This window comes from Theropithecus gelada, chromosome 9 (genome assembly GCF_003255815.1).
Source record: "Theropithecus gelada isolate Dixy chromosome 9, Tgel_1.0, whole genome shotgun sequence".
In the NCBI taxonomy this organism is placed as follows: domain Eukaryota; kingdom Metazoa; phylum Chordata; class Mammalia; order Primates; family Cercopithecidae; genus Theropithecus; species Theropithecus gelada.
In genome coordinates this window covers 23,707,808-23,723,864 of record NC_037677.1, presented here as the reverse complement: position 1 = coordinate 23,723,864, position 16,057 = coordinate 23,707,808, and the positions used below count along the sequence as shown (strand labels likewise).

At 37.3% G+C, this 16,057-nt stretch overlaps 1 protein-coding gene across 1 annotated transcript in view; it reads left to right on the top strand.

Annotated features, from left to right (window-relative positions):
* The window catches only part of MYO3A (myosin IIIA), a 267,913-nt gene that overhangs the window by 147,053 nt on the left and 104,803 nt on the right, over positions 1–16,057 (top strand). The window contains exons 15-17 of the mRNA XM_025396931.1: positions 4,775–4,977; positions 12,396–12,494; positions 12,583–12,697. Coding sequence (XP_025252716.1) covers positions 4,775–4,977; positions 12,396–12,494; positions 12,583–12,697 — 417 coding nt within the window. The remainder of the gene's footprint in view (positions 1–4,774; positions 4,978–12,395; positions 12,495–12,582; positions 12,698–16,057) is intronic.

Here is a 16,057-nt window from a genome sequence, read left to right as displayed (position 1 = left end):
TTATTCTGTGGTTGAAAAATGTTAAAAATTGTGTCTTTTCAAGGTAAAGAAACCTATTACCACTTTGCTTAATATTGCTTTTCTATTGCCTAAGAAAATGTTATATAATTGTAGGTAGCTCCTGTATTCTTTGGGAATGAAAATGGTTATGCCAAAGAATACTTCATTCCTTCCAAAATGTCCTTTTTCTTCCTGCGGAATACCGCTACTTAGTGGAAATCACAGCAAGACCAGCAATTTCCAGATAGTTCATAAAAATCTGGGACATTCTGTCAATAGAAAAATAAATAGCTATAGAAAGGCCTCTTATGAGTTATACCTTAGTAAATGCTTTTCTTTTTGTAATCTCATAGGAAAATGGAATACAGCTTCCACTTTTAAAATTAAAAAAAGAAGGGGTGTTGGACTTTGTCAGATACTTTTTCTGCATCAATTGAGATGATTATGTGGTTTTTATCTTTGACTCTGTTAATATGTTGAATCACATTGTTTGATTTGCATATGTTAAGCTAGATTTGCATGCCAGGGATAGATTTTGCTTGGACATGATATATAATCTTTTTAATGTGTTATTGGATTTGGTTTGCTAATATTTTATTGAGAATTTTTGCATCAGTGTTCATCAGAGAAACTGGCCTGTAGTTTTCTTTTCTTGTGATACCTTTATCTGGCTTAGGTAGTAAAGTAATGCTGGCCTCATAAAGTGTAGTTGAAAGTATTCCCTCTGGCTCTATTTTTTATTATTTATTAATTTGCTTTTCTTAGAGACAGAGTCTCACTCTGTCACCCAGGCTGGAGTACAGTAGCATAATCATAGCTCACTGCAGTGTCTGAACTCCTGGGCTCAAGTGACCCTCCTGCTTCAGCCTTCCCAGTAGCTGGGACTACAGGCATGTGCCAGTGCACTGGGCTAATTTTATAATTCTTTGTTCAGATGAGGTCTTATTTTGTTGCCCAGGCTGGTCTCAAACTCCTGGCTTCAAGCTGTCTTCCCACCTTGGCCTCCCAAAATGCTGGAATTACAGACATGAGCCACACTGTGCCTGGCCTAGCTCTACTTTTTAGAAGAGTTTAAGAAGTATTGGTATTGATTTTCTTCCACTGTTTGGTGGAATTCAGCTGTGAAGCCACCTTATCCTAGGCTTTTCTTTGTTAGGAGGTTTTGATTACTTCTTCAATTTCTTTATTTGTTTTTGGTCTGTTCAGGCTTTCTAATTCTTTCTGACTCAATTTTGGTAGATTATATTTTTCTAAGAATTTATCTACTTCCTCCAGGCTACCCAAATTGTTTATAGATATTTATTCATAATAGTCCCTATGATCCTTTTTATTTCTGATACGTCTGTTGTAATTTCTCTACTTGCATTTATTATTTTACTTATCTTAGTCATCACTCTTATTTTCTTAGACTAGCTGAGGGTTTGTCAGTCCTGTTTTTTTCAAAAGCAAAACTCATAGTTTTATTGATTCTTTTTATAGTTTTTCCTTTCTCTATTTGATTTATTTTTGCTCAGGTTTTGATTTTTTTCCTTTCTTCTGCTAATTTTGGCTTTAGCTTTTTCTTCATTTTTTAGTTCCTCGAGGCATAATGTTAGACTATTTATTTTGGAGCTTGCTTCTTTTTTAACATAGGAATTTATTGCTACAAACCTCTCTCTTAGAATTGCTTTTGCTACATTCCATAGGCTTGTTATGTTGTGTTTTCCTTGTGGTTTGTCTCAAGGTATTTTTTACTTTCCCTTTTACTTTCTTCTTTGACCAATTGGCTGTTCAGCAGTACATTGTTTAATTTCCACATAGTTGATCATCTGTGGTGCTAGGAGGTGCTCCTGCTTAGGTGTGCCAGAGGCTTGGAGCCCCAGGGTGCAAGGTACCACCTCACCTGTGATGTGTGGTGGCAGCAACTACTTCAGTGTTCAGGAGGCCTGAGGCCCTCTGAGGGTGGGGTGCTGCCTCAGCTCTGATGCAAGGGAGCTCCCTCAGCCAAGCTCAGAGCCTGTGAGGACTGCAGGAGTCTCCAGTAGCAATGACTGCAAGTGTGAACAGTAGTGAGAAAGGTTGCTGGGGGTATCTTGCTTACCTTTTCCTTGCAGGGAGCTGTCCTTCCTTGATGGTTGTGAGCTGATCCCCACTTGGGGCATGATGTGGTAAAGGTAAGGTGTTTCCTTTCCTTCTCTATGTGGCCATCCTGGGTTTCTGTGCTCTACAGGATTTCTACTGGCTGCTTTTTTGCTGTTCTCCAGCGTGCTCCTTTAGTTATTTTGGTTTAAATGTACTTGTTTACTCATTTGCAGGTAGCGGGGGACTTGAAGGTGTTATTATCCATTCTCACACTGCTATAAAGAGCTACTTGAGACTGGGTAATTTATAAAGAAAAGAGGTGTAATTGACTCACAGTTCCACATGGCTGGGAAGGCCTCAAAAAAACTTACAATCATGGGCAGAAGGTGAAGGGGAAGCAAGCCCAGCAAAGCAGGAGAGAAAGAAAGAGGGAGCAAAGGGAGAAATGCCACTTTCAAGCCATCAGATCTCATGAGAACTCAGTCCTTATCACAAGAAGAGTGAGGGGGAAAATCCACCCCCATGATCTAATCATCTCTCACCAGGCCCTCTCCCCTGACACATGGAGATTACAATTTGACATGAGATTTGGGTGGGGACACAGAGCCAAACCATATCAGAGGGAGAGCACTAGGAGCTTCTGGCCAACCATCTTGATGTCACTTCTAATTCATTTTCAAAATGATGAGTAGGAAGAATTCCATGTTCCTGTTAAAAACTAATTGAGCGCGGTGGCTCAAGCCTGTAATCCCAGCACTTTGGGAGGCTGAGACGGGCGGATCACGAGGTCAGGAGATCGAGACCATCCTGGCTAACACGGTGAAACCCCGTCTCTACTAAAAAAAAATACAAAAAACTAGCCGGGCGAGGTGGCGGGCGCCTGTAGTCCCAGCTACTCGGGAGGCTGAGGCAGGAGAATGGCGTGAACCCGGGAGGCGGAGTTTGCAGTGAGCTGAGATCCGGCCACTGCACTTCAGCCTGGGCGACAGAGTGAGACTCCGTCTCAAAACAACAACAACAACAACAACAAAACTAATTGAGTGGTTTTAATATGTTCTATCAGAAGTCTTGACCCAGTGGCTTAATATAACCTCTACTTAGCAGACTTGTGACCGTCTCGGGAGTGGAAGAGCCAGGAGAGACCTAAAAAAAAGGTGGCGCTACCCCAGGTGTCTCATCTCAGCCTTTTCTTCCCCCTTGCCCATCAACCACTCTCTCCTTCTAGAAGTATCATTTTAAAAGGTTTTGACAATGGTGAGATAAGATTTAATGTGGGGCACGGGGACAGTGAGGCATAGCATATTATCCTGGTGTAGAGGAGCTGAATACCTGAATGAATTTACTCACAGGTCTTTGCTATTCTGTCCTGATCTGCGGGCTGATAGAGGTTCTCATCAGTGATAAATTAATTGTGTGTGAATGTGGTTCTGTAGATGTCAGCAAACTCCTTAATCTAATCTCTTTGTCTTGTTTTAGATTAATGTTAATTGGGGATGGGTATATATGTATTTTCAGATTCCTACCCTTATCACATCTTATCTTGTTTTAACTTATGTCCTTGATAAGGATTTACCAGATGGAAAAACGAGGTGTTTGGTAAATAGAACTTACCTTTGAAATATGCAGTCTTCCAAATCTTACTTAGCAGGTCACTGCTGTTCAATATATGCCAATGAAAATGTTATCTCACCTTTTTCATGGGTGCAAGGCCAGCCCAAAACATTTTAAAAGAGCCAAGTTCATCCCCCAAATTACTATGCTCTTCTCTCACCCCTTATTGCCTCTTTTATAAGATACTCAAAGTTCTTACGCAGCCTGAAAACTTCATTGTGAATGCCCCCTCCAACCCACTCAAATTCTAATGTAGCCTGTGTTCCAGAAATAGCTTCCACTGTTCTCCCTCGACATAGAAAATTTGCAATAAGTCTAACATAGTTGATCTTGGTAAAGTATTAAGGTAGGTATTACACTGAAAATAATCTACTTCAGCTAACTTCTGCCAAGTTGTGAATAACTAATACCTCCCTACACCTCAGGGGGCAGAGTTTGGAATGCCTTTGTAAAAGTGATTGGCTATTAACCCAAATAAATTTCTACTCAGTAGAATTTCAACTAAAGTGGTAAAAAAGAAACATGGAACATACTTCTTTGAGAAGAGGAGCATAAGAGATGGGGAAGAAACAGAGGTAGAGCCATGTAAGCCTGCTAACCTTGACCTGGTTTCCACTCCTCCCATTCATACTTCCGAGCTGTTCTCACTTTTCATAATTATTCCCTTCTCTCTGCTTCTGAATTAATGAGTTATCTTTCCTCTCTTAGTTTCAGGGTTAGCAGCTTCTGTGGAAGCAAGTAAAGTGGTTCTGGCTTTGGGGACTATTTGGATGGGGGCCCAGGCAGGTAGAGGAGGAATAACAGAATGACAAGTGTACTTCAATGTGCATAGGCTGCTTATAAATTATCTTTGTAAATCAGGCAGAACTGCATTTGAATAGAAAAGTATAGAATATCTCCTTGTCCTTTTTTAAGAAAACAAGTGAGTGAATCCACGTATGGGAGGGCGAAAATAGACCAGGATGTAACATCTGCCAATATATCAGGAACATGCTTTTGTATGTTTATGTCTACATAAAGTGCTTACCAAAGAAAAGACATTTCATTATATACCAAGTTAATTTTTTATGTTTTTAAAAATATCTTAATATTTTCTCTTTAGGCTAATAACAGAACCTTGCAAGAGAAGATTTTACAAGTAAACAATTTGGTAGAAGCCTTTGGCAATGCCTGCACTATTATAAATGACAATTCTAGCCGATTTGGAAAATACTTAGAAATGAAATTCACCTCTTCTGGAGCTGTAGTGGGAGCACAGATTTCTGAATATCTCCTGGAAAAATCCCGAGTTATCCACCAAGCTATGTAAGTTTATTACAAACCTCTCCTATTTTGGAGGAAGCAGAAGCAAACATAATGCTTTAATAGTAAAATGTCTTTCTCATTCAATAAAATTTTGTTTATCACCTACTATATGCAAAGCACTTACCATTGAGAATGAAGAGATCTATCAGCACTGTCTTACTCTCAAATATATGTAACATTCAATAGAAGAATTAATAAATAACCTAAAATTTGTGCTGCCAGATAGAAAGCCTAAGCCCATCATAGAGGTACTAACAGCATAAATTAGAGACCGTTCTGACATAGCAGAGAATATATTTATCTATACAAAATTAATGTGAAATTTAATTCGAAATAACTGAATGCTTTTCTCTTTTAAATGCTAGCATATATAAATAGACATTTGTATTAATTCTATTCTTCCTATGTTTATACACAAGGGGCCAAATAAAAGATTCAAGAAGGAGCTTTATCGTATTGACCTTTTATTGCTGACTGATTTTAGCCATCAATACTCTTCATAATGCTTTGATATTAAGTTGAATGAATTCCTTTTGCGGATTTGTAGCTTAATGACAAAGTTTCTCTCCTGTCTCACAAAACATCTTTGTTATTCTATTGAGGAAACTATCGTTACACATTGGATTTGTACCCTGGTAGTTACATTATTTTGTTTAAAAGCTTGGCAAGTTAGAATCTTTCATTTTTCTTATGTTGGTTTTATGCTAAACATATGCTACATTATTGTAGTAATATGTCAAGTTAATTCACAGTAACATAATAAGCCTTGTTGTGTATTAGTACATTATTATTTAATGTAAGTGCCTTCAAGCTTGGTGTCATTCAATTCATGAGTAAGTCATGAATAGAAGTTGCCTGGAGTCCAGCTCCTGAGCACTAGCCCCAGTATGGAAAATTACCCTTTGGTCTTCAATTGAAAATATGGAAGGAGGCTGGGCGCGGTGGCTCACGACTGTAATCCCAGCACTTTGGGAGGCTAAGGTGGGCAGATCACAAGGCCAGGAGATCGAGACCATCCTGGCTAACAAGGTGAAACCCCGTCTCTACTAAAGATACACAAAATTAGCTGGGTGTGGTGGTGGGCGACTGGTGGTGGGCGCCTGTAGTCCCAGCTACTTGGGAGGCTGAGGCAGGAGAATGGCGTGAACCCAGGAGGCGGAGCTGGCAGTGAACCAAGATCGCGCCACTGCACTCCAGCTGGGGTGACAGAGCAAGACTCCATCTCAAAAAAAAAAAAAAAAAAAAAAAAAAAAAGGAAGGAATGATTATTAGACACATGTGGTTTTCAATTGTGGTACCAGACCATTTTAATCCACCTTGGGTAAGATATTTAAACCTTAAAGATCCTTACAGGATCTTGGCTCTGTAATTCATTGTATGTAGGATTTGAAACAGTTTACTCAACCTCTCTGCACCTCTGTTTTTCATCTTTAAAATGAAATGGCATTAGTACCTATCAATTAAGACAAGGTAGGTATAGTATGTACCACAATGAATGGCATATAGTAAGAAATCCATAAGTTTAAGCCATTAGTAGTAATAGTAGTATTAATAGTTGATTAGAAATAACATATAGCACAGTACCTGGGATATTGAAGATGTTCAATAAATGGTAGATACTATTTATTGATGCGTGTCCAGTGCCCAAAACTCGGTGGACATGTGTGTCAGTGCTATTGCGGCCCATAAGTAGAAGGACCTCAGGATCTTAGCAGATGTGGAAACTTAGCTAGTTCTCAAAACTGTTTGTTCTGCTCTCATAATTGTGTAAGCCTCTCCTTCAGGCCCTTTGGGGAGAACTACTTAAGAGTAACTAATTGGTAGATGGCACCACCATGTTGCACAATATTAAGGGATATCATTCACGGTGTATTCTATGGAGCTGAGTGCAGGAACACAGTTCATATAGAACAACACATGAACATAACCCTCTGGAGTTACACAACGAGGCCCTGAGCGTATAACCATAGAAATAATCCCGTTAATGCTTACTGAAATATTGTAGGATGCATTCTAAGAAATAGCATAGTCAGGATTATATTTAAGGCATGCTATGAATTAAGTAATTTTTCCCCCTAAGGAACTATTCTAATTTTACAACTTTGCTTATTGGGGAAAAGCATTCCAAATTCCAAATTCACAATCAAGTGGAAATATAACTCAGTTATAATTTGAGCACAGCTGTCTTTAATTTATAACACTTTTTCCATTTTTATGTTTTTTCTTTCACCTAATTTAATTGCATTTTTAAGTTCCAGAGGAGCTTTGAGTGACCTATGAATATGAAAATATTAGACCTGTGATTGATGGAAGAATTCTTAATAGGTACCTTTACAAATTATAAATTTAATTGCACTGTTATCAATCAGGGTACTGAACAGAAAGAACAAGCTCTAGGGTTTTAACTGAGAAAACTGTTTACAGAAGTCACATGAGCATTGAAGAGCCAAGAAGAAATGGTGAGATGCCCATGGACTAACAGGGGTGAGGAGCCATGGCTGCCTTCCTGTCTGCAGGCAGAGGGAGGGGCAGCACTAGTGCCTGGTGCCAGCTGCAGCTGTGGATCAGGGGCTGCCTGTAGAGAGCTATGGCCCCAATGGGATGCAGCCGTTCAGGGAGAGAGCAAGGGGATAACGTCCCAGCCTCTCTCTCCTCCCTCCGCCTGTTTCTTGCCTGTGCTTCCTATTGGCTGAACCCATATGGAAGCCAGAGAGCAAGGGAGTCCAGGGATTGCAGGCTGTAAGGATTGGCCTTTAGGGTCCCAGAGCAAGACAAAGAAGAGTGTAGAATGATCTGAGGAGTAGGGAAGAATCAGAGCAGACGAGTATCTTTTTTTGATGAACTCACCCTTTAAGACATTTTGTTCTTTTCTTCACTTTTTGCCTCTGACAATGTCATCCCAGCTCAATCTCTGACCACATTTATTTTTAGATTACCTTTCTAATGATGATGGTACTATCTTATAACCTGTGACTTAAATCCTTTTCTAAACATTGATAGTTTTCAAGGAGAAAATTTTAAAAGAGGCTACTTAATTTCAAGAATAAAATGAACCTATTGAAGGCAATGCTAGATAATTCTCATAAATACAAATTATAGCCATTTCCACTGCAGTTTCCTCCTGTTATTACAGTTCAGTTCAGCAGGCATTGATTGCATTTCTCTCATGTCCCCAGCACTTAACAGGACTCTATAGGAGACATAAATAAGTGGCAGACATGGTGCTCTCCATTGTGGAGAAAGGGAAATATATTTATGGAGCAGTTACTCTATGTCAGTCGCTGCGCTAAGCACCTTACAGTCATTATCTCTTTTAATTCTTGTAGTCATGTGACAGGGTGTTATCTTCTCTTTTAAAAGTGAGAAACTAAGAGAATTTTAATAAGTCGCTTAATGTCAAAAACTTAGCAATGAATGAGTTGGAGTTTGAAGCCTCGTCTGTCTGTCTGACTCCAAAGCCCACCATCCATCCATCCATCCATCCATCCATCATCTATCCATCCATCTATTTGACACATATTTATTGAGTGCCTACTGTGTGCTAGGCACAGGAGACATAAAGCCAAGTAAGGCAGGATTCTTGTGGTAACACAGCTCACAGTATGATAAAACTTGCTGATCACTCATGGTTTTCTAGCCTCTCATGAAAGTAAGAAATGAGTTCATCTGCTAAGATTCAGCAGGTAGATAGCAAGAGAAGGGGACTGAGGAGACTGCATATCCAGGAGGAGAGAGTTTATAAGGTGGGAGCTGTGATTAAAAAGGAAAAACTAAAAGTGTTGCTTTATGGATACCCTGTAGTCCCTTAAGAATGCAAAGCTTCATTATTAGCTTTCTAAGTCTGATTGTTGGCCACTTCATTGAATATTCAAAGGTTTCACAGGAATTAAGCTACATCCTTGTGAGTACTTTGCCACCGTTTGAGGCTGTCAGAGGCATTGGCTGCACAGGTAATCCCCAGGATGCAAAGCAGGTGAACACACATATGAGACAGCCCTGAAGGCCTTCCTGCAAGCAGCTGAGTGGAACTCACTCTGAAGAAGTGTTAGAAGATCCACAAGTAGGAGTGAGGCCACAATCAGAGAAATGATATTTGGTAACTTGTAAGACCCTGTGTCTGTCCTCAGGCAGTCCTGACCTGGGAACCCCTGGAAACATTAGCAAGTGTGGGATACCATAATGCTCTGTGTTCTTAAGCACAGCTTGATATGGTTAGGGACCCCGGGTAAGCTTTGGAGGTGTATTCTTTTCCTGTTTCTTTAACTTTCTGATTGTCCGTTGAAGGTCAGTATATTCCCCAAAGTTTCTCCAGGTCTTTTCAAATTATAATTCCCAATAAATGTAAACTGATGAAAAGAAATCCATTAATATTGTGTGTCTAAGTTTTAACACTTAACTGATACGATGTACAATTAGTGTACATTGTTAACAATCACAAATGTTAACTGATACAAATGTGATTGTGATTGTTAACACTTAACTGATACAATGTACAATTAGTGTATATTGTGAACAATGTAGTACAGTGTTAACATCACAATTGCACTATATTAGTTAATGTTAGCAATCACGTTGTTAGCACTTAACTGATACAATGTACAATTAATGAAGTGCACAATCAGTGTGCTTCATTAGAAGAAAGCAAACTGAATTATATGCTGTGCCAGTCGTAGAGAAGTTTTTATTATTCTGTGGTGAGAAAAGACAAGAACTAAAGGAAACTTTCAGTTTCGTTCTAACTTCAGTCATAGGCCATGTTGGTGTTTCTTGCATTATCACTGGTGACTGCAAAAAGTAACAGAATAGGATGAGTTCTGAAGGGTGTGCCAGTCCTCACTTCAGCACTCAGTCTCTGGACCACCCCTTTTCTTTAAACCTTCACTTTTCTTTGCCCCATGACTAGATTCTCCTGATTCCTCTCCTACCTCCCTGAATTTTTCTTCTGTTTTAGATTTATCCATCCAGTCTCACACTGTGTATTTACCAAATATTTGTCCCTGCAGCTTTTCTCTTTTGTTCTCTACACTCTCTCACTTCACAAATTCTTCTGACGTTATGGCCTCAACAGAGAGCCCTACGTGATTGACACCCAAAGACATACTTCTCCCCCTCTCTTAAAACTGAAAAACGTTTACATTTTTAAAAAATTTCCAACTACCTACATATCCTGCTACCATCTCAAATTCAACTGAATACACATCTCAAATCTATTTATTTTCCCATAGCCCCTTTCTTTTGGAATGGGACTATCCTTCTCTAATTATATAAGACCCCCTGACTCTCCCTTCACTCAGGGGAGAGTTTCAGTGCAGAATGCATACTAACCAATAGCATTGTTACTTTTCTCTTTAGAAAATGTCTTCCTTCCTTTTGAAATACTAAGGAAGAACAGAGATCTGCATTATTCACCTTATCAAGCTCTACCTTTTCATATTAAGTATTTCAATTTGTTAACTTTCAAGAAAGACCAAAGAGAGTACCTTCAATAGTTATTAGTGTGTCACAAGTTATCAAATCTTCAATGTTATTTTAAACCTACATGACTGATGTATTGGAGTCCTTATTGAGCTTCTGTAAAAATTATTCTTGTAATGGCTTTTGGCAGAATGTCGGATCAAAACTAGAGATTATAAAATAAAGCCACAGTTGTTCTGAAACTCCAAATTTTACTGCATTATTGGAAGAGTAAATACAGATGGATATATTTGACTTACTGTTGATTCTGAGGAAAACTTCTACATACTGAATGAATAATTTCTAAAGAGAGCAACAGTAAATTTCCATCTCTACTGAGATGATACTGCATCATGTACAGGGGGAGAAGACCCTGGAACGTTTTTAAGTCCTTTCTTACCTTTTAAGTAAAATAATTTATGTATAATTATGCATATCATGAAGTGGGCTTTTTTCTGTTTCATATACTTCATATGGAAAAGAATTCAAAGACCCCTCTGTTCTACTAAAAATAAGTTTAATAATAATAATTCCTTTTCTGAAAATATTTCGTTGGCCCCCTAAGTTTGCTGATAAAGGCTATGGAGGAGGTGAAGGAAAGGAGCAGGGTGAGAGGGGATACAAGCTGCCCCTGAAGTTTCCATCTTGGGTGTGATGAGTTTAGGACCCAGAGCACAGTTCAGGTCACTGCCAAGAGTGGCAGAAAGGGGAGTATCCACAACAATTTAGTGTCTCCTGCCCCAATCCCTATGGTGACATGCAAAGCTTTGTGGTAGGATGAGAGTTTTATACCAACAGAAAGAGAAGTAACAATAGAAAGAAGTGAAGACAGCAAGGCCTTCTGGTTGAGACATTAGAATTAATTTAACCACTGTAAGAAGAATCCTACCCTGCCCCAACCTGTGAGCCTGGTGAGCCTGGTGATAATGGAGTGAATAGTCAAGTGAAGTTTGAGGACCACCCTCAAACAGGAGGAGGATCTAGTAGGAGGACGGGAAGGGGAATGCCACAGGGAGATGCAAACCCCAGGGTGTCCCAATTGACCACTAGGTTCATCAAGAGTGGAAGTAAAACAGGGCAGTAGAGACAGGAAAACTATAGAACAGGAGGTTCATCCTCTGCTGTTTCAGCAGAGAGCCTGAAAGTGTGGTCTTTCACTAGAGCCCACCAGAGCAGAAGGAAGACATGAGGGAAGGAGGAGAGGGGACCCCAAGGTCCAAGAAATTATGTTGTGAAACATCCTGAAGTGGAAACTTACCTTGTTGTAATCCATATTCCCTTAATGACATTATTGCAGCATCTGGAAAATGCTATTTATACTACTTAGAACCACAAAATCATGGGATTTGAGGCTTATAAGAAAGAGATTCCTCATACAAGTGAGAAAACTAAGCCTCAGAGAGACAATATTCAAAGGTGGTTAAAGGCATGGGCTTTGGAGTCAAATAGACCTGATTCAAATCTATATTAATTATCAACTCTGTGGCTTTGGGGGAGATTGGTAGCTCTAATCCTCGGTTTCCTTCTACATAAAATAGGAAACACATGCCCATCTCAGGGGCCTACGGTGGGTTAATGAGATAATGTAGCACTTATAACCATTGGCATGGCTGTGTACATTATTCTTTTTTCTGTCTGCTCCACTGGCAGGTAAACTCCAATGAGTTAGGGATTTTTGACAGTTTTGCTTCTGCTATATCCCCAGTGCCTGGAACAGTGCCTGGAAGTCACTCACAAATGTATATTGAATGATTCCTATGAAGTGATTAAGATAATGTCTGGAATTTAATGACAGTGGTTGTTGAAAATAATGACAACAATAACGACCACAGAAAGCCAAAATGCAGTATTCAGAAAAGCCCATATTAGCACTCACAGTCATTGTTCAAATAATTATATTGTCAAGTAACTTAAACAATAAATATTCTTACTAACTCCCTTACTGAAAATATCTTTTTTTCCAGTGGAGAAAAAAATTTTCATATTTTTTACTACATTTATGCTGGTTTGGCTGAAAAGAAGAAACTAGCCCATTACAAACTGCCTGAAAATAAGCCTCCCAGGTAATCTACCAGGTTGTACTTTCATCAATAATACTTTCACTTTTCACTTAATTTTAGACTTTTATCCTTCCTTTTATATATTTTTTAGGTACCTACAAAATGACCACCTCAGAACAGTACAAGACATCATGAATAATAGTTTCTATAAATCCCAGTATGAATTAATTGAGCAATGTTTCAAAGTCATAGGTTTTACAATGGAGGTAAGTATGAAAGGCACTTGAACCTCTTTAGAAAGTATCTTTTTATCATCATTAATGTTAAGAGCATTTATTGAGTGATTAATATATACCAGCATAAGTGCTTTACATATATTAGAACAGCCTTATGAAATAACTGGAAATATAAAATTTACTTTATGAGTGAAGAAATAGTGGCCTTGAGATATAATTGAATTTAGTTTTGTTCTTAATCTTTTATTTTACTTATACTTACATTTCCCATATACATATATGGGAAATATACATAAACATATATATATTTTTTTACATAAATGCATAAATGTGCATGTTTTTAGTGCAATCTTTTTAATAACTTTATTAAGATATAATTTACATACAATATAATTCACCTAAAGTGTGTATTTCAGTGACTTTTAGTATATTCATAGAGATGTGTATTCATGACCATAATCATTTATAGAATATTTTCATATTATAAATTTTTCACCCCAAAAAGAAATATGGTAGCAATTAGCATATTTCTGACTCAATTCTGACTTCATCCCTACTTTCTATCACTATAAAATCTGCTTTTTCTGGACATTTTACGTACATGGGATCATATAATATGTGATCCGTTGTGACTGGTTTCTCTCACTTAGCATAATGTTTGCAAGGTTCATCCATTTTTGTAGCGTGTATCAGTACTTTTTTTGTTGTTAAATAATATTTCATTTTATGGATATACTTCATGTTATTTGCCCATTCATTAGTTGATGGGCAACATTTGGGTTGTTTTCAGTTGTCTATTATGAATAATGCTGCTATGAACATTCATGTACAACTTTTTGTGTGGACATAAGTGTTCATTTATCTTTGATATATACCTAGCAGTGCAAATGCTGAATAGGGTAACTCTGTGTTTAACTTTTTCACTAAATTGTTCAACTGTTTTCCAAAATCGCTGCACCATTTTACATTCCCACCAGCACTGTATGAAGGTTCCAATTTCTCCACATCTTCACCAACACTTACTGTTATCTGTCATTTTGATTATAGTGATTCCAGTGGATGTGAAGTGGTATCACTTGAGGGTTTGGTTGAATTTACCTAATAACTTATGTCTGTGGATCTTTTTTGGAGAAATGTCTGTTCAGATCCTTTGCATGTTTTCTAATTGGGTTATTGTCTTTTTATTATTGAGTTGTAGAAATTTTTTATATTCTAGGTACTAGCTCCTTATCAGATATCTGATTTGAAAAAAAAAAAAGTCTATTTGTTATATTTTCCCTTTCTTGATGGTGTCCTTTGAAGCACAAAAGTTTTTAAATTTTCTGAAGTTCAGTTTATCTATTTTTTCTTTTATTGCTTATGATTTTAGTGTTATATAGAAAACCAAGCTCACAAAGATTTATGCCTAAGCTTTCTTCTTATAGTTATATAATTTTAGCTCTTACATTTAGGTTATTGTTCCATTTTGAGTTAGTTTTTGTGCATACTGTGAGGTAGAGATCCAACTTCATTCTTTTGCTTCTGGACAATCAGTGTACCAGCACCATTGTTGGCAAGATTATTCTTTCCCCATTGTTCTTGGTCAAATATCAATTAACCACAAATATATAGGTTTATTTCTGGACTCTCAATTCTATCTCATTGATTTATATATTTATCCTTATACCAGTATCACACATGAGTATTGTAGCTATGTAGTAAGTATTGAGATTAGGAAGCATAAATCCTTCTACAACTTTGTTCTTTTTTTAAAATATATTTTGGCTTTTCAAGGTCGGTTCCTTAAACTTTAATATAAATTTGAAGGATCAGCTTGTGAATTTCTAGCACCTTTAAAGAAATTTTTTTTGTTCAGCTCTCTCTTCCCCATCTTACCTCCTTAAATCTACATCTGCTCTCTTTCTCCTCCCCTAGCTAATGGACGTATACAGGATCCAACATTCCATATTTACTTACCTAGTCCTAGAGTCTTGTTTATAGATACACACACACCCCCCCCCCATGCAAATGTGTACACATGCATATATTTGGTGAGATGATCATTCTTTTATTAATATGGGATTATATTACACACACTTTTCTATATCTGATTTTTCTTACTCAGCAATACCTGTGAAAATCCCTTCAAATTACCTAATATATCACTGGATCACCTCTTTTAAAGGCAGTAAAATGTTCTACAGTGTGTACTACCATAGTTTATTCAGCCATTCACCATGACTGGGTATATAACTATAAATGTTTCCGGATCTTTGCAACCATGAGCAAAGCTGAAGTATGTCCTTAATGACTTGTTCATTTCTTTCTATGAAATAGGTTCCTAGTAGCGGAATTTCTGGGTTAAAAGGTACATATATTTTACATTTCAATAGAACTTGCAAGATTGCCTTCCAATAATTCTGTAGCACTTCACATTTCCACCAACAATACATATTAATACCCTTCCCTCACTCATTCCTGCCAGCAATGTGTTGTGGCTTTTTAAATATTTCCTAGTCTGGTGGGTGAAAGTAACATCTCATTTTAAATTTGCATATCTTTGACAAATAATACATTTGAACATCTTTCCATTTGTTTGCTAGCTGCTTAGATTTACTCTTATGAATTGTATATTTATATATGTTGCCCCTTTTATTAAATTATTTAGATGCTTTATGTCAATTTGTAAGGGCTCATTGATTATAGACATATGTTTCTATCATTTGTGTTATAAATGTTTCTTTATAGTTGTATATTTGTGACTTTTTGTCATATTGTTTACCATAATGAAGTTTTAAATGTTTATTCAAACAAATTTACCTTTTTGTTCATAACATCTAGGTCTCTAGTTTCGGTTAAAAAGTTTTCCCCTAACTCTAGGTTGTACGTGTAGTCTCCTAGATTTTCTTGAAAGTGAAAAAAAAAATTTATCTTTAATCCATTTGAAATTTATTTTATGGTACCAGATGGAGCACCACTATTCTTTTATTCCAGATGGAGAGCCAGAATTGACTTATCCTATATTAAGGCCTTATATGACATGTAATCTATTTTTGATGCCTCTATTTTAGCCATCAATCTATGTTTTCTATTTCTATAGCAGTATTCTGTTGACTTGATTACAGTGGTTTGATTCTGTATTTTTCTAGTAAGGCTATTCCTGCTCTCACTTTCTTCTTTTCCATACTTTCCTTAGCTATTGTTTAGCATTGCTTGTCCATACAAACTGTAAGATCAATGTGTTCAATTCCAACAACCTCATTGGGACTTTTAATTAGAATCGTATTGAATCTATATATTAGTTTTTGGAGCAATGTCATTTTCATTTTCATGATATGTATGTCTTCTCATCCCAAATTATGAAATGACTTATGTACTTTTTGTCATATGATTTTATGTTTGTTTAGATGC